The sequence below is a fragment of the Branchiostoma lanceolatum genome, chromosome 3 (genome assembly GCF_035083965.1).
Source record: "Branchiostoma lanceolatum isolate klBraLanc5 chromosome 3, klBraLanc5.hap2, whole genome shotgun sequence".
NCBI lineage: Eukaryota > Metazoa > Chordata > Leptocardii > Amphioxiformes > Branchiostomatidae > Branchiostoma > Branchiostoma lanceolatum.
Genome location: NC_089724.1, coordinates 30,387,030 through 30,409,906, shown reverse-complemented (window position 1 = coordinate 30,409,906; position 22,877 = coordinate 30,387,030). Strand labels below are relative to the sequence as shown.

At 41.6% G+C, this 22,877-nt stretch overlaps 1 protein-coding gene across 3 annotated transcripts; it reads left to right on the top strand.

The window, feature by feature from the left end:
- The first annotated feature begins 168 nt into the window (after positions 1-168).
- Positions 169-21,645, top strand: LOC136431373 (transmembrane protein 180-like). 3 transcript variants are annotated; one of them, XM_066422718.1, is made up of 11 exons: positions 169-311; positions 4,350-4,546; positions 4,886-4,965; positions 5,486-5,932; positions 7,138-7,293; positions 7,521-7,638; positions 10,229-10,322; positions 11,559-11,730; positions 12,523-12,716; positions 17,939-18,064; positions 18,937-21,645. In XM_066422718.1, exons 2-11 carry the CDS (start codon positions 4,403-4,405, stop codon positions 19,044-19,046), a joined length of 1,641 nt encoding a protein of 546 aa, XP_066278815.1. In that variant the 5' UTR covers positions 169-311; positions 4,350-4,402; the 3' UTR covers positions 19,047-21,645. The 3 variants fall into 3 exon arrangements, with proteins under 3 accessions (XP_066278815.1, XP_066278814.1, XP_066278816.1); XM_066422717.1 differs by having other exon boundaries at positions 169-315; XM_066422719.1 differs by lacking the exon at positions 7,138-7,293 and having other exon boundaries at positions 170-315.
- The last annotated feature ends 1,232 nt before the right edge of the window (positions 21,646-22,877 follow it).

Below are 22,877 nucleotides of genomic sequence, written 5' to 3'. Positions count from 1 at the left end.
CAAAGGCAGAATGATTCGACGCATAGCGTCACCATTCGGGAGTTGAATAGATTATCATATCATTTTAATACGAAAAAAAAATATCTCAATGCCGTGAGTTGTAGACTTTTATTTAGTTGCGTGGTCTAAATTTGTCGCGTTTTTTAAATTTATTTCTTAGATTCATTTGTCGATGCGTTCTTTGGGTACGCGGAAGTGAGTCGTGGCTCGTGGCAGGTCAAACTTCCAATTTTGGTTCACATGAATGTGTCCTTTTCTGACGTCTACAGATGTGTGTGATTCGTCCTTTTAGGTTCCCGTGGCTACAACATGTAAGTAAATATTGCCTATCACGTTTTATAGAACACAAAAACTTTCTTCGAGGAACCGTTATTAAAAGTTGAGTTGAACTTGATGAGTGAGTTTGATCATGTCAGTTTTTAATACGGTGCATATGTTTTATACCACCAGGTAGTATACTACGAAGCAGAAACACTGTCACAAAAATCGTATATATGTTTTTAAAAAGGGACATGTTTTTTTATAAGGGGGCAAATTAAATCCACATATGTTTTGAAAATAGGGCCGTTTTTTTAAAGGGGGCAAATTAAATCCACATATGTTTTGAAAATGGCACATGTTTTTAAAAAGGGGGCAAATTAAATCCACATATGTTTTGAAAATGGGACATGTTTTTAAAAATTAAATCCACATATGTTTTGAAAATAGGACATGGTTTTTCTTATGGGTCATATCTTTTAAAACAATATGCATCTTAAAAATAACCAAAATGAGAATATGAGACGAAAAAAAAAACATACACCATTTTCATTTTGTACCGTGTATAAGTTTATTCCCCAATCCAGGAAAGCCACCGGTTTGCAAAGTGGTGCTTTCAAAATGGTCTATCGTTTCCGATTTACCCCCCATTTTGATAGTGGTGCTTTCCAGTTACGCCGATTTCAAACTGGTCGATTTCAAACTGGTCGATTTCAAACTGGTCGATTTCAAACTGGTCGATTTCAAACTGGTCGATTTCAAACTCCAAACGGAAATGACTTAAGGTTCCGGGTCGGAGTTCAATTGTGACCGGGGGGGTTGGGTCATGACCCGGTAATCTGCCGGAAGTGCGTGGTCGTCACCCTGATTTCTGCCCGAGATTGCTTGGTGATGGTTTTAGCTGTGTATGAATATTTTGAATCTTCTGAAAAGCCCGTGAGTTGTAGTATTTTTGGGCGCGGTGCAGTTGGTTCGCTATCGAAGCCTTTTTTGTATTAGTCCGCGGGAACGGTGATGCGGTTTTCTCGCCTGATGACCCAAATAGCATCGTTTTTAATGCATTTTCACCGAATTTGCGTCATCGGAGATTGCGAAAAAGTTATCACATGACTTTTTTATTTTTTTTCATTTTTCAGAGACACCATTTACTAAGCTTTCTCAGCATATATGCCGTGACCCCAGGAAAACTCGTTTTTTCCGAGCAGGTTCGATCAAAAAAGTGTAAAAAAATGATAATTCTCGGATGCCAAATTTACATTTTACTATGGTTTCTACCCAAAATAAAGGGACAACGGACAATACCGATAGATACATTGGAAAACAGTAGAAAACCGCTTTTCGACCATGTGATTACATTTTCCGTCCTACTTTTCTCGGCGGAATTGTAGCCCGTCGACCTGAGGGTGTCGGCCTACATACGAAATCGCAAAAAAACTCCGGTCCGAGACCTTAAAAGGACGGCAGCGGCTACGTCGAGGACGTCATAGATGACGTTATTTCGACGCATTCGAAAGCTTTTATCAAAATCTGTAAGTTTGTTTGAAAAAACCCCGAAGTTTGCCCTTTTTTCTCTTTTAAATTCGATATATCCATGGACAGGTGCTTGGCGCCCCCCTCCCCCATGTGCCCCCCCCCCCCCCAAACCTCAAATACGGCCATCTTTAATCATTTCTGGCCGCCAAACCGTTTTTAAAAGGAATTCACTGACTACGTCATTTGATGGAAGCCCATGTCTCAACTTGACCTTCGGTATGATTTTCGCGATGCCCCGCCTTTATGATGACTTAAATGGGTGAATTAAGCTAAACTCTAAGTGCTTTAAGCCTTCTTAAGGCGAAACTTGGTTTTCTGACTTTTGGTTCATCGCTCCTTAACGTCGCGATCTTTTCTTCTTTTGATGGTGTGAAGTGACAGCCTACTAGGCGCGCTACACATCTCGGACGCACTTATTTAAACTGCCCGCTTCTAGCTCTGATGATATGCTCCAGGTTGCGCTTTGGACTGTGCCAGAATGCATTCTTTTACACATTTAGGGAGTATTGTGCTGCTTAAGGGGCCTTCACGGCGAAGTAGTGAAGAATTTGATGTCGGACGCGTTTGATTCGGAATGTGCGACCCGTGGTCTACCAGTCTATACCAAAATTTGACATATTCTTCGTTTCAGTTAAAAGCTACGAACTTAAAACGCGACCCCCTGCTGTTTTCCTCGAGAACCATGACGTCACTGCGTGACGTCACCGACGCCAACTCTTAAAGAGGCTTTTCTGCCAATATGCAGCGCCGAAACGACGGAAAGTCCGCATAATGTGATAACTTTTTCGCAATCTCCGATGACGCAAATTCGGTGAAAATGCATTAAAAACGATGCTATTTGGGTCATCAGGCGAGAAAACCGCATCACCGTTCCCGCGGACTAATACAAAAAAGGCTTCGATAGCGAACCAACTGCACCGCGCCCAAAAATACTACAACTCACGGGCTTTTCAGAAGATTCAAAATATTCATACACAGCTAAAACCATCACCAAGCAATCTCGGGCAGAAATCAGGGTGACGACCACGCACTTCCGGCAGATTACCGGGTCATGACCCAACCCCCCGGTCACAATTGAACTCCGACCCGGAACCTTAAGTCATTTCCGTTTGGAGTTTGAAATCGACCAGTTTGAAATCGACCAGTTTGAAATCGACCAGTTTGAAATCGGCGTAACTGGAAAGCACCACTATCAAAATGGGGGGTAAATCGGAAACGATAGACCATTTTGAAAGCACCACTTTGCAAACCGGTGGCTGTCCTGGATTGGGGAATAAACTTATACACGGTACAAAATGAAAATGGTGTATGTTTTTTTTTCGTCTCATATTCTCATTTTGGTTATTTTTAAGATGCATATTGTTTTAAAAGATATGACCCATAAGAAAAACCATGTCCTATTTTCAAAACATATGTGGATTTAATTTTTAAAAACATGTCCCATTTTCAAAACATATGTGGATTTAATTTGCCCCCTTTTTAAAAACATGTGCCATTTTCAAAACATATGTGGATTTAATTTGCCCCCTTTAAAAAAACGGCCCTATTTTCAAAACATATGTGGATTTAATTTGCCCCCTTATAAAAAAACATGTCCCTTTTTAAAAACATATATACGATTTTTGTGACAGTGTTTCTGCTTCGTAGTATACCATATGTTGCATAAAAATATACTATATATTAACCATATATTCACTCATTATGATGTATGAATTTTTGTGGGTTGCAGTCCTGTTTGTGAAGCATGAATTAACTAAGCATGGTTACTTTGATATGTGTCTCTCTCTATAGTACCCAACTCTATTACTCTACTTACCAACAGAGGGAAAAATTGGAAATTTTAGAAATAGCTTCAGAATCTGCATCATGGACTACCAAAGCCGATGAACTTTCATGTATTGACTATGTTACTGTGCTTATTTTGATTTGCTGTAATTACTAGGGATACATGTAGCTGTCTTTCTTTAACATGTTATTCATATTTAGTGAGGTAACCATTTTTTGCATAATTACCTTCGGAAGTTCCTTGATTCTAGCGTAATACATTACGGGGTTCTTCTGAATTCAGCGTTAAGTGTTGCCCCCCATACAGACCCTCATACAGCAAATTTGTCAATAACGCTTGACAGTAAATTCTGGATAACAATTAACTTGATACGTAGAATCAAAGCGACCAGTTATTTACGCTTCTGAAATAATTAACCAACAGCGCCAATAATGAATAACATTGAATTGGCCTTCTACGATTAACGATGCATTAAGATAGCTTGCTACGGCTCACTGAAAAAGGCATGCAGACCCTCTACAATGTCAGGACTAATTGATATACTCTGTTCTTCTAACTTATCTAATTATAAGCTACAACGGGTTTGCGGAATCGGTGGGGTGGGCTAGTGGGGTGGGCTACCTCAGCATTCTACCCTTTCTGGGCCTCAAGGCTTGGCCTCTTATGGAATTTTTTGCAATAGATGTTTAGTATGCTATACGATATGCGGAGATGAGTGAATAAATGAGATGCTATACAATATTCTACCAATCTGTATTGTTGACATTTCCAGCTAAGTTGATATTATGAAGCCTTCTGCTGTGCCAAGTTGGGACCGTGAGTAACATGGGCCCCGTCATGTCCGTGCCGCTCTGCTATGGAGCCCTGGTGCTGTTCACAGCCATCCTGCACAACGTGTTCCTCATCTACTATGTGGACATCTTCGTGTCCGTCTACAAGATCGACAAGATGTCTTTCTGGATTGGGGAGGTAAGAATTAGCATACTGTTAAGTTGCTTATTTTCGTGGGGATTTAGGTTGACTGTCAAAACAATACTCGTCTGACAGAACAAAGCCTAAGGCTATTGGCAGAATCATTCTGTCAGCAGTAGAAAAATTTGCACTGCTGACAGGATCATCCTGTCAGCAGTAGAAAAAATTGTACTGCTAAAAATCTGCATTGCTGACAGATCATCCTGTCAGTAGCCACTTCCCTGAACACCCGTATTGAACATTTTCGCGGCCCAGGTATGACATATATATATAATGGCAAATTAAAATGAAAGGTACAAGAGCTAATTTGTTTATCTTCTCCATCAACCATTTCAGACCATTTTCCTCATCTGGAACTCTCTGAATGACCCCTTGTTTGGCTGGATGAGTGACAAGGCATTTCTGCAGGCTGACAGGTGAGGAAGGCAAATGGAGGCCCAAGCACAGAAAACAAAGTAGTCAGATGGCAATGGTGTTTACAATGTTTTTCTCATTCAGGTTTTCTTAGAACTAAACAAATACTCGGAGACCCATTTTTTAGTGTTTTGTAAAGCTTTCTATCATAAGAACAGCTCAACGAGTTGCTACAAATTCAATGTACATAGGGCAGCAAGTTTCCTTATGCTTCAGCAGCAGTTTTAGAGGGAGGGGTTGCTATAGCCTCCTCGAACACGGGACCCTCATTTTACATCCCTTCCGTAAGACGGGTGTAGCCCCTTCCAAGATATATACCCTTCCCAGGATAGAACCAGTTACCAACTAATTGAAACCAGGAGCTCAACTGTCAGGCTGCTACCAGTTGAGCTACAGGGACACTGGTACCAGTCGGTCAAATTCACTCCACAAATCAGAAAACAACATAGCATATGTCATGGCCCAGCCGTAAACGGAACAATCATGTCATTTTTACCTTTTTTATAACTTTTCCTCCAACAGCTCATCAGAACACGGCTCTTCACCCCAGATTGTCCTGAGGCGTTTCCAGGCCCTCTTCATCAACGGGCCGCTCTTTGCGCTGTCGTTCCTCACGTTCTGGGTGGCGTGGGCCGTCCCCGCGGTGCAGTTCGTCGTGTGCCTGTGCCTGTACGACACGTTCCTGACCATGGTAGACCTGCACCACAATGCCTTACTGGCCGATCTGGCCGTGTCAGACAAGGAGCGCACCAGACTCAACTCCTACTGCTCCGTCTTCAGTGCCTTCGGATCGCTCTCCGTATTTCTATCCTATGCAATATGGGACAAGGAGAACCTGGCGAACTTCAGAATCTTCTGTGCAATATTAGTCTGTATTTCTATAAGCGGATTTTTTCTATGTACCATTTGGATGAAGAGACAATTCGTACAGCACAGGCACCAGCACAAAGAGAAGGATCCACTGCAAAGGTAGGTTCCCCACTATTTGAATGGTTCTAGATATGCAAGATTTCAAAGAAATTTATTAAGTTCTGGAAAGATACAGTAGTGCTTTTATGGCCCCCTTTCCACTAGATGGTGATCGCTGAGCAACCGTTGAACGACCAAATTCAAAACTGGACTTGTGTGACCCTTGATTTTATAATTGTGATATGAGGCACGATACAAAGGTATGATTTGAAAGACCACAAAACACACAAAATGTAAAGTCGTTCTTTATTCATGAAATTTGTTCATGATCATTCTGTCAAATATTTAGTCACTTGTTGGTTTCTCAGCGGTCTTGCCTCTAGTGGAAAGGGGTGTAACCAGGTAAATTGTAGTGACTAAGATAGATACGATATGAATTAAGGACAAAGTATAAGAAGGGCGTCGTGTGGCGCAAGCGGTAGAGTGCGCGGCTGTCAAACAATGGGACCCGGGATCAATCCCGGGTTGTTGACCCAGAGACGTGTCCGAACTTGCGCCTCGACGTTGTGCCCTTGGGAAAGGCACTTAACACAACTTTCCTCACTTCACTCAGGTGTAAATGAGTACCTAGCTTCAATTAGGGACGTCCCTCGGATAGGACGTTAAATGGAGGTCCCGTGTTTGGGGAGAGCCACACCCCGCGCACGTAAAAGAACCCACCACACCTTTAGAAAAAGAGTAGGGGCATGCCCCGGTGTGCGATGGTCCAAATCCTTTTGTCTGGAGTTGGTGATTCACTACAAATCACCCGGATGGAGGCCTGGCGAACTTCCGTCTTGTATCAGCCATACGGTGATTTACACCATTCACTGAGAGACCTGGCGCATCCCCGTCTTGTATGACAGCCAACGAAAGGGTATGTCGCCCCATAAAAAGGGTGTTACAACTCTAAGCAAGGGGCCAGTCCTGGCTTGTGCACGTACTACTGCCAAAATAACCTCCTTGCTTTAACCAAGAAGATAGGGTACATGTTTTTTTTAAAATCTGGGTGTAGAGTTTTGTACCTTATGTTCATCACTTAAGTTTCTAAGAAGGTCTGTATTCAGGCAATGAATTTAGGAAAGTCTGGTGATCATGCTTAATGGTAACTTCAGGAAGATCGGCAACACTTGAGGATTAATTGCTGTGCATTCCTATATGCTCTAAGTATAGCAGTACCTTGTGACTCTACTTTGAACACTAATGCAGTTATTGTGTGATTCCAGCATACTTGTATCCAGACAGAAACTGGCCCCTGAAACCCATCCAAAAGACAGGCCTGAAAAAGGCACCAAAGCCAATGTCATTTACAGACGGAAATGTAAGGAACCGAACTGCAATAACATGTACATTGGGGAGACTAGTCGACCACTAAGACAAAGGTACAATGAACATTGCAGAAAGAGCGCTAACCGCTACTCCTCTGCATCCTAAATAGGTGAGGTGAGGTGTGGTATAAATCTCGTTTCCCAGTCCTATCCTTAGTCACTGACGAAAGACAGCGGATGCTGTCTGAAACGTCTGACTGTTTCAAAATTTTACCCAGTTGCTTGAGTAACTATTTTTGTCTTATCTTACTAACGTTACCTGGATGTCTAACCTTCCTCAGCATACTTGTCTCCAGTTCGTCGGGCAGTTCTGATGTCCAGCTGAGCGTCCGAGGGTACTTCAGACAGCTGATGGCTCACAGGAACTTTCTCTGGTTCACAGCCATGAACCTGGTGCAGGTCAGAATGTCTTTTTTTATTTATTTTTATTGGTTTTTGATAACAAATACAATAAGGGAACCATCCAGCAAGAACCGATCATGTACAGATAGTGTGAAATCATATATGATAATAATAACAGAAGTTCGGTGTAAAGTTTTACATACACCGGTTAACAATAATGATAACACAAATTTCATCCAACAGAAATTAAAATGTAATGTAACAGAAATCTAGAACATCTTACTGCCCTCACAGTTCTTAAGCCCTTAGCATCTTTTCCAAGCAGAGGCAGAATCCTAACGTTTCTCAACCTCCCAGTATAAGGAGCTAAGGTTGACTGCTCCGCAGAACTAGAAGCTTGATAAACGTTGGGATTTTGCCTTTCTACATCTGCTTTGAAATTAGGTGTCACACTGTCAACAACCGTCGGCCAAATTTGTTGGTCACCAGATTATTAGGTCACCAAATCTAAGAAATGCCAGAAAATGTACTTTATTATTCTGGTTCATTGGACAAGGCTCGGCGACCTGCAAACATTGGTCGATCCCTTAAAGTTGAGTTGAGTTGAGTTTATTGAGATACCCTTTAGCCCCTCTAGGGGGCTAATCTTCCAGGGCTCATAAACACTACATGTACATCACAAAATACATACATACGTACACACATAATTACATATTTACATACTGCAATAAAAACATACCTGCAAATTTCTACAATTGCTAACTATTTACAAATCAAACTATCAATCCATCATCAAGTTAAAACCATTACGTCGCATACAATTGATCAACCAATTTCTTGAAGTGTCTAACATCCGATACGATCTTGAATTCGCTAGGTAGTGCATTCCATAACATTACGGATCTGTAGCTGAACATTCTCTTTCCGCTGTTGTTCTTAGGTTTGAAAAGATAATAATTGTGCACTGATTGCCTAGTAGAGTAGCTGTGCGATGCATGGACTGGTACAAGTGCTTTGTAAATCTCATATGGCTCACCTATCATAACAATCTTGAAGAATAACTTAAGAGTGCTGACGTCAAATCTATTTCTTACTGAAAACCAACCAAGTTCAGAGTGCATTTTCGCGATTGGAGTGTCAAATGAACATCTAAGGGCCAGTCTGCAGGCTTTGTTTTGTATCACTTGTAACTTCTTAGTACATGAATCTGGTACACTAGCCAATACAGGTGAGCAATAGTTCAAGATTGATAACACTAGTGCTTGAACAACAACCTTGCACATTGTATCAGGTAGATAACAGGCATACCTTCTAACATAGGCTAGGTTTGATGATAGCTTAGCCATGAGATGTTTAATGTGAAGGTTCCAGGAAAGCGATGGGTCCATATGCAAACCCAGGAGGGCTGATTCAATTACCTGTTCAACCTTCTCTGAACCAATAACTAGGTTCAGGGAAGTGTCTGGCAAAAGAGCAAGCCTGCGTGCAGTACCAAATAACATACACTTTGTTTTCAAAACATTCATAACTAAACGATTTTCACGGACCCATTTTACCACCTTTAAAAGATCCGGTTGTAAAGCTGCCACAATAGCACTAACTGACTTGGCTGCCTTGTAAAGTGACGTATCATCGGCATACATTTCAGTCGTGCATTGGGATACAGCTAACGGAAGATCATTTGTATAAAGGGTAAATAATAACGGACCTAAACAACTGCCCTGTGGCACTCCACATTCAAGCCCTAGTGGCTCGGAAAACTGACCATTGATGTAAACAAGTTGCGTTCTATCTTGTAAGTAGCTTTTGAACCATGACAGAACACCTGGTTGAAAACCGTAAGATTTAAGTTTGGCTAGCAGAATACTGTGGTCAACCAGGTCAAACGCGGCACTAAAATCTATGTACACTACACCCACAAGCTCCCCTCTATCCATAGCTGACAGCCAGTCATCTGTCATCTTAACCATTGCAGTAGTGGTTGAATGATTAGGACGATAGGCACAGTTGCACAGTGATCTAGAAGACATGCACTTATTCCAGCTGAACATTTCCTTTCAAGCTTTGAAACTTGTCATTTGACCTTCCCACTGTGCGACAGCGGCTTAAGATAAAACTTGCTGAAGTGCTCAGGCCTGGGGCTGGGCCCTTACTCCTCTTATTTGTTAGTAATTGGTTTATTTTTGGAAACATTAAGTAAACCTAGAATAAATCAGCCTTGCAGCAAAAGTTGAATGGTGCAGACAGTTACAATCTTTAAAGCTGAGGGAATAAATTGCACTTTGAGTATATGAAATTCACCATGTGACCAATATACAATCAAAAGCAGGGTTTCTGATCGACACCGGCCGTTAAAACCAATGTTTTTGTGCGACACAATTAAAAGCATAGTTATGAAGACTTGCCAGGCAGCATAGTCCTTCCACCTTTTTTCAATTGACCTAAATGATACATAACATTAACGACAGCATTGTATCAGTGCAAAATTTTAATATTAATATTAGCAATGCTAATGGTTAATACATCAAGTTCCTGAAATCATATTTTAGAAACAGCAATTCTAATTTGCCAATCCTACAATGCATTACTTGTTACTATGTTTCCAGAGTTATTTTTTGAAATCCCAATGCTGAACCTTATGTTGCAGGTTTTTCATTGTCACTTCAATAGCAACTTTTTCCCGCTGTTCCTGGAGAATCTGCTAGAGGGCATTCCACCATCAGTGTGCTCAGTGCTGCTTGGTAAGTCACTATGGGTCCAGGATATATATGTAGAACTGTCAGGGTAGAGATCTGGTAGAACCATGAAGGAGATTGCATCATCAGCATCTCACAGGATATTAGGAATGTGTTAGCCTAAGACCCCGTTCATACTAAGCCTTGCAAACCAGTTCTGGGCAAAATCGCCCGAGTCGCATACCTTATCAACACCAGGGGTCCAGTTAGCCAAACCTTGTCCATGACGCGATCGATCTGGTGAAGTTGGATTACCAGTTTCTATCATGAACAGACGCAACGCCCCCTTCCCCCTCTCCACTGTTGGCACCCACAGTCACGATCTAGCTCCTCGTAGAAGCCGGGGCAATCTTGCCTATTTCTTCAATCCACTCCTGGCGTTATGGTTCCGTAGTTTCTTCAAGTTCTTAATCCTGTTGCGACAGCTGCGGTACAACACTGTTTCCAACATTTCTGAAAGCCTCGTTTTGGCTTAGTATGAACAGGGTCTAAAGGTGGTCTCCCATTTATAAATCCTGGAGTTTCAAGTTATTGATTGTTAAGTGGCATGAAGCAAAGTTAAAAATTTCTGACTGTCATTTAAGAGAATATCCACGTGCACAGAACATTTTAGTTACAGAATCCCTATTGGCAGAGGCCTGATTTTGATCTCTGTCAACAGAGACTGTGATCACAATCTCTACCAGCAGAATAGCCAGATTGTTATCTGTTAGTGACCCTGATATTTGTATCATAAATGGTAAGTATCAGAGGCAGTGGTATCTTTAGTAACACAAATATACATTCATCAGAGATGTGGACTTATCATAAAAAAGATCAGCTAATGGTGTCAGCCTGGAAGGGAAAAGTCAGAAATGGGCTGGAAAAATGACTGAAATGTGGGGAATAATTCCAACAGGAATTCATCAAACATCAAAATGTTGAAAAAGAAGAATTCTGATGAAGTGGGGAGATTGTTGTGGTTGACTTTGTGCATATCTACTGAAAAATTATGAGAGATACATTCTGTACTAGTGAGGCCTTTCAGGTCAAGCCATGCTGAGGTTTTATACTTCAGATAGTGAGTGTTCAACATCCTTGAGAAGGCCTTGCATGTTAGCACCATTTTTTGACGAACAGTCTTTGGGTACCTCTGGTGGAATTATGAGAGTTGACTGCATGACATCTGCACACGTCAGACATGGCATATTAAAGTACATGTACTGAGTACTATCCAAGCAAGAGTTCTTCAATCTGTTTCAGGCATTTCCTTCATTTTCCCCCACATCAATAACCTGTACTTCCTGACGCTGTGTCGGAGGTACGGCACGTACGCCGTGATCCGCGGTCTGTTCCTGGTCAAGTTGGTCCTGAGCACCGCCATGATGATGGTCGGACCAGACTACACCTGGGTATTGTGCTTCTTCATAGCCAGGTGAGCTTATCTATCCATTCTTCATCATCTTGTCATGAGAGTATCACAGATGAACATCACCCTCCTCCTCCAGTCCTCCCTGTCCTCCATTGCTCTTGGCAGTTCTTCTAAATTTCATCCTGCATCCTCACACAGCTGCTGTATGTAGGTTGTGCGGGGTCTGCCTTGGTGCCCACAAAAGGACGTAGCTGATAATCTCTTCCTTACTCCTCCAGGAATGACCAGCAAAACGTAGTCTCCTCTCATTCATATAATGCTTATCCATGCTTGTGCTTACAAAAGATGAGAAGTCATAGTCTGCGTTCTAGTGTGTCTGTAGTTATTTGAATACATTGTCACCAGGTTGACATGAAGTCAGTGATGAGAAAATGACCACAACATTCAGAATGGCAGGAAGACCAAGATCATAGTCGGTAGAACTACTAGACTCATCAGTTAGACATGACATACAGTAAAAAATGTGTGTACATCCGTGAATAGTTTCATCAGGTTATCCCCTGTGATTGTGCATATGTAAATACTTTGCGTTTGGGAATGCATCTCATTATTATGTACATATATAAGCAGCCACGCCTGTGCTGCATTGCTATGTGAACCAGTCAGAATTGCCTTGAAGAAGGTGACAGATGGTCACTGAAACATCGGTGGAATAAATCTCTTGGTTGTGTAATAAAGAGTCTTTTTATTCAGTCAGTTTGTGTGACTGTATCTTCACAGTGACATACTGACATTGTACTTATTTTTTCATATGATTGTCACATTGACTATTTGTTTGTATGTTGTTGTTTACAGTAACAGGGTGTTTACTGAGGGCACCTGTCGCCTGCTGACCCTGGTAGTGAGCGATCTGGTGGATGAAGACTATGTACTGAACAACAGGAAACAGCCAGTCGCGGCTCTGGTGTTCGGCATGGCGGCCTTCCTGTCCAAACCTGGCCAGACATTCGCACCTCTCATGGGCACCTGGATACTCTCTGTGCAAACAGGTTTGTTTACAACACTGCTGTTATACGCATATATGTGAGGGTATCTAGGACTGTGTACATTTGCCTGCTGGTCAGACAGTTTATAACAATATTATTACCTTCGCTGAGAACAAGGACATACCTACGGCGAACTCAGCTGTCCACACATACCCCAGGCTGCGACAGGTAGTACCAGTCCCGACTACAAACTCTAGAACTCAGCTTACGCCACACCAGACTGTTGTACCAAATGTTTTATTGTGTAATGCTCGTTCTCTGGCTAACAAACTCGATGAATTTCACTCTGTACTGTTAAATGAACATGTAGATGTAGCCGCCGTTTCAGAAACATGGTTTCGCAACGACATACCCCCTGAATTCTGGTCAGTTGACGGCTACAATGTCTTTGTTAAGTCGAGAGAAGGTAGACGTGGTGGTGGAGTTGCGCTTTATGTAAGAGATAGTATTGCAGCACATCGTCTTATGACAGTTGATGTACCAGATGAACTGGAGTGTTTATGGACTATGATACGGCCCAAACGGCTCCCCAGAAAGATTTCGTCCATTATCACATGTGTAGTCTATGAGCCACCCCAATCTCCACATGTTGACATGTTAAAGCAACATTTACTAGATTCTGTAGACAAACTTAGAACTCAGTACGACAATGCAGGCTATCTGATATTGGGTGATTTTAACAATATAGATGTATCTGATATGTGTACTGGCAATGGTTTACGACAAGTTGTCAACATACCTACAAGATCTAATGCTATTCTTGATCTTATAATGACAAATGTCTCTGAATTCTATAATCCGCCGTCCGTTACTTCACCGCTGGGTCGTGGAGACCACAACGTTGTACTGTTGACGCCAAAGTACCACCGGGTCGAGAACAAGGTCGCAAAACGGGAGATACGGCCAATGAAAGACTCCGGTATTCGGTCATTCGGCCAATGGATCACCCAGCACCAGTGGAAGGAAGTAACAGAGGCACAGAAAACACAAGACAAAACATCAGCCTTCTATACAACGTTGAACGAGGCAGTAGCAACACACTTTCCCACTAAAGTACTAAGAACACACCTGCAGGACAAGCCCTGGATTTCCCCAAGAATAAAGGAAGCAATCAAAAGGCGTCAGCGAGCATTCTGCGATCAAAAGTGGAAAACATGGAGGGCACTTCGCAATAAGATCCAGAGGATGATCAAAAGGGCCAGGAATCAATACTACACCAGCAGAGTCCAAAAACTGAAGAAAGACAACCCGAGCGCTTGGTTCAAGGAGATAAAGGTTTTAACAGGCACACAGAAAAAAGCCATGACCGTCCAAGCCGAAGGGGTCGATCCAGACAATCATCACGACATGGCAAATTTCATCAACCAGAAATTTACCGACGTAACAACATCACTACCACCCCTCGACCTGTCTAACTTACCAACATATCTCCCAAGCCGTCCCCCTCCAACAGTGCAGCCTTGGGATGTGTACTGGAAACTGTGCAAGATCAAAACAACAAAATCTGCAGGCCCTGACGGAATTGACGGTAGGTTGCTCAAGGAATACGCAGTCGAACTGAGTGAACCTATTGCCAACATCTTAAACTCCTCTTTGCTTGAAGGTAGGGTGCCACACGAGTGGAAAGAGGCAGTGGTGGTACCGCTACCGAAGACTAGTCCACCAGACATCAACCACCTACGACCCGTTTCGCTAACCTCCCTCATCTCAAAAGTATGTGAGGACTTCGTGGCAACTTGGATGCTGCAGGATACGAAGAACAGTATCTCTCCAAACCAGTTTGGGGGGCTCAAGGGGCGATCAACAACGCATTGTCTTATCACTTTGGCTAATCAACTCTATGAGGCAGCAGACAAACGAGGAACTTCCAGCACTTGGGTATTGACGGATTTTAGCAAAGCTTTCGACCTAGTGGATCATACAGTAGCAATGAAGCACCTGATCAACCTGGGAGTCAGGCCAGAAATTATCCCCTGGATTGTCAGTTTCCACTCACAACGCTCGCAGAGAACCAGATACCATGGTGCGCTTTCCAAGAAGAAGGAACTCACGTGCGGGCTCGCTCAAGGCACCAAGCTGGGCCCGATAGTGTTTATAGCTCACGTCAACAATCTAACAAACAGCATGAACTCACCGTCGAGGGCCTTTGTTGACGATTTGAACCTCGTCGAATCAAGGCGCACATCCGAACCATCTAAACTGCAAAACGACCTGGATAACCTGTCAAGCTGGACCGAGAAAAACAAGATGAAACTTAACCCCTCTAAGTGCAAGGCTGTGCACATCTGCTTTGCCCGCAACCCTCCACCACCACCCCCTCTTTCCATCAATGGACATGTGCTGGAGGTAGTGCCCATTGCAAAATGCTTGGGAGTCATATTTCAAGCAAACCTGGGTTGGGAAAGTCAAGTTACAGAAATGACCAAGAAGGGAAACCAACGATTATACTTGCTGTGCAGACTTCGACAATTCAACTTACCAGTGGAGGATTTGCTGACGGTCTACAAGTGCTTTGTTCGCCCAGTTTTAGAGTATGCCGCCCCTGTGTGGCATGGAGGTCTGACAAACGGACAACGGAAGAAAATTGAGAACATACAGAGGCGTGCAACGAGGATTATACTGGGAAGTAGCTACCACAGTTACTCACTGTCATGTCAAGTATTAAACCTAGAGAAACTCAATGATAGACGGGATGCCCTTTGTTTGAAGTTCGCGAAGAGCCTGTACGCCTCAGACGAGTACCGACACTGGCTTCCCAAGCGTAGAGGAGACGTCAGCGGTAGGGTAACGCGACAAAACAATCAACTAGTAACATTGCCAGTACACACAGAGCGCTACAGAAACAGCCCAATTCCATATCTAACTACTTTGCTAAATAACAGTATGTAGACAGGTGCATAAGTTGATATGTGAATGAAAACCCCATCAAATTTTAATTCTTGTATTGTTATTGTATTGTTAAATGATCATGTATTGTATCGACGACCAAATACCAATGTAAAATGTTCAAGATTAGTAAGCAATACAAACGCTGAGATTATCCTATTGCTGTTAATCATATCAATAGAACTTTAAAAAAAAAAAAATACTTTTAATCTTTAAGGCCGTGAATTTTATGTATAGGATTTTACCCAGCTGTATATTAATCAATTGTATTGCCTACAGTCGATTTTTTACTCATGTGAAAGGAGTGTGCAATTCAGCCTAAAGGCTGCGAAATGCTTCTGTGAAAATAAACCATTATTATTATTATTATTCGTTGATGCTTGTCTGTGTGTCTGTTAGTGAACACGATAAGTCGAGAACGCCTGGATGGTTTGGTGTCGTATTTGGTGTGTCGGTGTGTATGTGGGAAATCTCAAGATGATTAGATTTTCGGCGAAGTGCTTTGCATAATTAACGAGAAAAGTGTAAAAATGTGTTATATTGTATGAGTGTATACTAGCTGGGTGCCAGCTGGAACGTGTTACTGGTGTAGGGGAAGTGTTACTGGTGTAGTAAGGAGATATTCCCATTGGGCCAGGGGGGTTTGACTGTGACGCCTAAGGTGTTGGCTGGCACAAAAATTAGCTTGTCACGTAATAGTTAGATCCCGAGACCTGGGCTTCTAAGTGGATTTGGCACTGCTCCGCCCACCCGAGGAGTTTGTTGGCCCCCGAGGTAGGGGCAGAAGGTTATGCATAGGGTAGCGTTTGTATGTATAAGAAGACCAGCATAACTCAAGAATGCCTGGATGGATTGTCTTGATATTTGGTATGTTGGTAGGTCTTGGTGAGACCTGAGAATGATTAGATTTTGGGCCCTCTAGCGGCTTGTTATAGTACTGCAGCGGAAATTCCTGTTTTGATATCTCATGTTTTGGATATGCTACATGTAGCGCTATGGAACCGACTTTTGAGTAGTAGATAGCTCTTTGGAAAGAGAGTAAAAGGTATCGGTTTGGACACCCTAGCGGCATTTTCTGGGACTGCAGGAGCAGGTTTTGCTTCAGACTGTGAAAGGGAATAACTCAAGAAGGGCTTGATGGATGGTCATGCTTTTGCTAAGTGGATAGCTTGAGTGATGATTTACATGATTTAATACTTATTATGCAAATCAGTATCTAATTTGCATAACTAATGATGAAAATTGATACATCCTCCAAATTCCATGATAGGACTCTCAAACATGTGACATGACTGAGGAAGAGAGAAATTAATATCAACTATGCAAATGAAGACCTCTTTTGCATAATTAATGAGATATACTTCAACTCTATAACTTACGTGGTGCTTTATTTGATTGGATGATAATGATGCAAATCAGATTCTAATTTGCATAATTAATGAGGCAATTTAAAAACCCGCTGTGTTCCATGATATGACTATTCAAATATGCGAATTTGGAAGAAAGGAATGTTGATAGATAGAAAATAGAAAATATGCAAATGTAGACTAATTTGTATGATTAATGTTAAACTACTATAATTCCATACTAGTTAATGACGGCAATTTCATTCTTGTGGCATTTGGAAGTAGTGTGAATGTGAACACCATTGAATCAAATTATGCTAATAAGGAGCTTATTTGCATAATTGATGATAAATGTTAGCATAACCTTCTTTGTTTAGCTCATAGTCATACTTTGGACAACTTATGTTATTTGGGTGAAGACGACCAACTGGTATGATTCATAATTGATGAGAAACACTCCCAATACGTCAGTCATAAAGGTTAAAATCATTTGGCGAAGGTATGAGGTCGTAGAACTCTTGTTGTTTTTATGTTGCTGGTAAGGGCTGCAGGAGTGTCAGACATCTTGAATTTCCTAGCCCCATGCTAGGGTGTATTCACATTGTAAGGTGGAACACCTCCCTTGACTGAGTTGATTTAAAGAAAATTTACACATTGAGTAATGTATTAATGCTGCTGCACAACTTGCGGAACAAGCTAGTGGATTTAATATGGCCTAACCATTCATACAAATTTCATGAAATTTGTACCAAAGTAGAGAGTGGACAAAATCGGGGCATATGATAAAACGGTCACAATCTTCCCCACCAACCTCTGCTTGGAAAGTAGTTTGTTACGCCGCTTGCTTGACGGCTTCAGAAGTTTATTCTGTTATGTTGCTGGACGTAAACATATTTCATTTTTTTGTATAAAGACCCAAAGTGGACTATAATTGGTAATGTTCGATAATTGGTAGTGCTACGTTACATGTACAGTACTGTACTTTTTTTCCAGGTCATGACATTTTCCAGACAGGAAACAAGTTTGGCTCCATCCAGCCTGATACCAGTCAGATGGACACAGACACCTTCACTTCTCACAGACTGGGCTGCTTCCACCTACTGGTGTATGTTCCTATTGGTAAATATCATTCTTTATATTCCACCTCTATTGTAAATCTCCATTGGTAATTAGAATAGTCATTCTTTTGTTCCACCTCTAGAGTAAGTGCCCATGGGTAAATGTCCTTACCTTTTTCTCCAGATTTTTACACAATTGTTTAATCATTGTTTTACTAAAAGTTGAGAAATCCAAGTGCATGTAACAATTTATTTGGAAACAGGAGGTACAGTATTACCTACTTTTCCTTGGTAAATTGTTTTTGGACTGTCTGCCTCAAAAAATTGTGCAACATTCTTTGTGAGGAAAAGAATCTTAAAGATTTGGTTTAAAAAGCCTGCTACACTATGCTTGATAATTTGCCACAATTACCCTTAATACATCAGTATGTCATAATATAAGATCCCTGCAGGCATTTGAAAATTGTGCCGTAACCATCCGCCTTAGTCTGACCTTTGACCGCATGACATCATCACCAGACTGGGAAATTCCATCGTCCACAAATAAAAATGCACAAGAAGGTGGGGAGGGAAGCATTTCTGCACCATCATGCCTACCAGGGACTGTAGGCCGCAGAAAGCCTGAATGCTCCCCTCCCCATCTTCTTTTGCGTTCTTCTTGGAATATTGGATTTTCCAGGCTTCTTCGTGGTCTCTTCACGAATTTAGAGGTCAAACTCAAATGGCCGGTTAAGGTGCCATTTCCCAATGTCTACAGGAATTGTAAATTGCGATGGACTGATATAATATGGATGTGACCTTGACTTTGTGGTATATTTATTATAGTACAGTAGGCTTTTCATCCAAAACATTGAATAGTTTCCTTTAACAACATGCAGAATTGAATGAATGAGTTTGGCAGTGGTTCAGTGACGTTCTCCCTTGTTCCGCCAGTCTGCGCCCTGCTACAGCTACTAGCGTGGTCCCAGTTCAGCCTCCATGGCAGCAGGCTGCGATGGATCAAGTCACAGCGAGAGGGGGGCAGCACCTACAAGTTTGTGTAGTGGGAGGGTGGCAGCACCTACAAGTTTTTGTAGTGGGAGAAGGGCAGCACCTGCAAGTTAGTATAGTGGGAGGGGGAAGCACCTACATGTACACATTGGTCTAGCGGGAGGGGGGAAGCACCAATCTCATTCTGCACAGCACTCCAACTGTTTGTCCAACTGGCTGACATATGACTGTGACACTTACATCCCAATATGACTGACTGTACATTGCGTGTTTATGTCAGCATAGTAAGCATTAAAGAAAGAACTCATGTGTAACATTCCACCAAGGCCACAGCAAGTAAATTTCATATATGACACTCTGATTCCAAATCTATTGTGAGACCATGAAAAAAAATGCCTAAGTTTTCAAACTGTAGAGACCTTAAAAATCTTAACAAGAATTGGTACTGTAAAACATGGTATCACAGCCAACAAGTCTTTTATTCCTGTATTCAAGACATGCAAACAGTGACACTTGTGACAGTGTGTTAGCCTAGTATATATATCACTTATCATTTATCAAGTTTGCAACCACACTCATGGCAACCTCACTTGTGTCACTTCTACAAGTAACATTGCACATCTCTGGAGGGTAGCAATATATCTTTATAACCGGGGGTGCCCAAACATATGACGTTTTTTTACGCGCTCGAACTCACGGCGCTCCACTGCTGGTTGCCAGAGAATGGTCATGTTTTAATGAATGAATTTTGAACACATTCATCTAAAGAACATACATGGACAAGAAATGTATTCATACTGTTCATGGGCCCTTCACGCTCCGCGTTACAAGCGCGAAACGCTGTGAGACGTTTTCACGAATGTACCTTCTGGCATAGCACTAAATCATGATTTAGTGCTATGCCGGATATAGTGTGCCTAACTTATTACGCTTTGGTAATTTTGCTCTCTTCGGAAGTTGGTGATAAAGTTAGGGAAATGTAAATAAGGCTTGAAGTCTGCTATATTCTAGCTTTCTTTTTACCAGAAAATTTTGACTGTGTGCACTTCTAACGTCATGTGAGAAGGGCTATATCTAGCGCATCCCAGCTCATGTTTTCAAGGGAAATAGGCTACTACGCACTTTGCGCGCGGCCCGACGTACGTCTTGCATGCGACCGGACTTATAAAATCATTACGAAAAAACGATGCGGCTTACATTAACAATACTCCGTCTACTTATTGGGAAATATCTTTGCCATCTCTGTATATATACGTATTCAGCTTCCTTTTCATAGACGGTACCAATCACATGTTAGAGCATTACAAAGCTGTGCGTTGAATCGCCTTCCGCCACCATCGCGGCCCAAAAAAATGGCGGGAAAACAGCGTCGCCAGACGGCAGCGATGTTTATGTTGTTTTCTTTGGTCGGTTTTCTTCTCAACAAACACTTAAAGACCCAATTTTTGTGTGTTTTATGAAGTTATATTTCTTATGTGTATGATAGTTGTATATCTGCTTGGCACAGGTCGTATATTTAGGTGCCGGGCCGTCTAGCTACGCAGTGACCCTCTACTCAGCATTGCCATCATTATTGTCAAAATAGTATTCTCGACAAAACAAGAAATGAATATGTGCACATATGTTTTGAATGCAAATAACAATTATGTGCATGAACTTGGTTTATTTACCTTCCTTATGAGCATAGTCAGTGGACACAAACACGGCGTACTTATGCATAATAAGATTACTAAAAAATCTGTCACATATTAGGGCGCGTCATAAGTTAGGGCAACCCCCATTATATTTCAAATCAAGTGAAAATCAATGCATGCCTCTTGTCATCCATAAGATTTACTTTTTGACTGTGGCCTTAAATCTTTGGTTGGATGTATACTTGATAATGTATTTTTCAGGACTTAAGTATTATTTCTCCAACCATCATTCTCATCCAAAGTGCATGGATGATAGAAACAAAAGAGTTTGCCATAACATTGACATCTGTCAAGGAAACCCAAAAGACGAACGGAATGGAATAAAAACAGTGCCAACATCATAAACTTAATTCTCATAACTCCACTGGCAGAATTATGAGAGGTGACGTATGAAGAACAGGTTCTGTATGGGACTTGTTCATGGTTTTAAAAGATGTTTGTAGTTTTATTGCTTATTTCTATGGTCTCAGCAGTTCTAGGTGTGTTATTACTTTCTAAATACTCCAGAAAAGGACAAATTTTCCGGCCACAATAGCTCAAATGACTGTGGCTGTGGAAAAACGGTCTTCTTTTATGTTTTATAGCTTGTTTTATTGAGCTATTCAGATGTACCAGGTATGGTAGGATGTATTCTCTTAGCAAATACTACCATAACCATGTAATAATGTTTTTTTAATGATATTTTTCTTCAAATATGGCGTAGAGTAAAATGAATTTGCTGATATATTTATCTTGGACATTACCATGATTGTTGGATACTGCCAGGTGTGATTCAAGATGTCATATTTTCGAAATTTGCTGTCGTATTATTTATGTTAAGACTAGTCTTTAAATTTTGAAAGACATTTGAATTTTGAAATAACTGTATGCAGCAACAAGTGGAAATACAGCCATGATTGATCATATACATACCCAGAAATTGTTTTAAGATTTGATTAAAATGCATCTATTTATCAGATTTTATCTTACTGTGTTTTTAAATGTATGATACCTTTACCAAGAAGGTCATGTTTTGGGATGCTGTTTATGTGTGTGTGTGTGTGTGTGTAGACTCTACCAGCCTCCGTGGGTCACTGGGAAAATAGCAGAAATTGGCCAAATAGAGTCAACTGTATGAAGGGAGTCTGCAAATGTTATCCCTATAGCCGGCACAGTTAGCCTGGTAGAGACTAGTGTGTGTGTGTGTGTGTGTGTGTGTGTGTGTGTGTGTGTTAAATGATCAGATTTCTTACCCAGGGCAAGTGCAAAAAGGAAGTGCTCCCACTGTGACCTGTGTGTGTGTGTGTGTGTGTGTGTGTGTGTGTGTGTGTGTGTGTGTGTGTGTGTGTGTGTGTGTGTGTGTGTTAAATGATCAGATTTCTTACCCAGGGCAAGTGCAAAAAGGAAGTGCTCCCACTGTGACCTGTCCAGCAGTTTGAGGCGTGGATTGACCCCCATAAACTCATAAAAGGGTAGACTGTCTGCCAGCCAAGAACAGCGAGTTTAATAAGTCCGTAAGTATATTAATAGGCGCTCTCTCATTGGCTGACCGAATTAGCCCACCTGGCTACCCACCAACTAGGAATAAAGATGTGACCATGTATGGAAACATCATATATGGTCATATGAGGAAAATAGCCAATCATCTCCCCAAAATACTCCCCAAATCGTATTTTGAACTAATTTATGCCAAAAGTGTGAATGTGGTTCTGTCAACATTTGTTCAATGTACCCCCATAGCAAATTTCGGGGCATTTGGATGTAATTCCAGAGCACAGGAGGCCCAAGTGTACGTAATTGGTCTGATAATGTCCAAAAATCTGCAATAAAATCATTTTAATGGCACCCAGTGCATTTTATGAGGCGTGAAAACTGGAAATATTGTAGTTGCTGTAATCTTTATGACATTATTTAATGCCACTGTTTACCACATTTGCGTGCGGATTTCTTATCAAAAGTGCTCAAAAGCGGCACAAAAATAAGCTACATTCATTTGTGATATTTTAGTTTTACGCGCCTAGTGTAAATAGACCGATACCATAGCCCCGCCCACCTCCGTCAAAACGTAGAAATGCAAAATTAAAACATAAAAATGCAAATATTTGACGGACATGCAGTCACTCTCTCATCGGTCGAACCGCTAATTGTGATGAATAGTCAGGATCAGTCTATTTGGGCTTGAATTTTCTATCAGTTCTCACCACACAACGA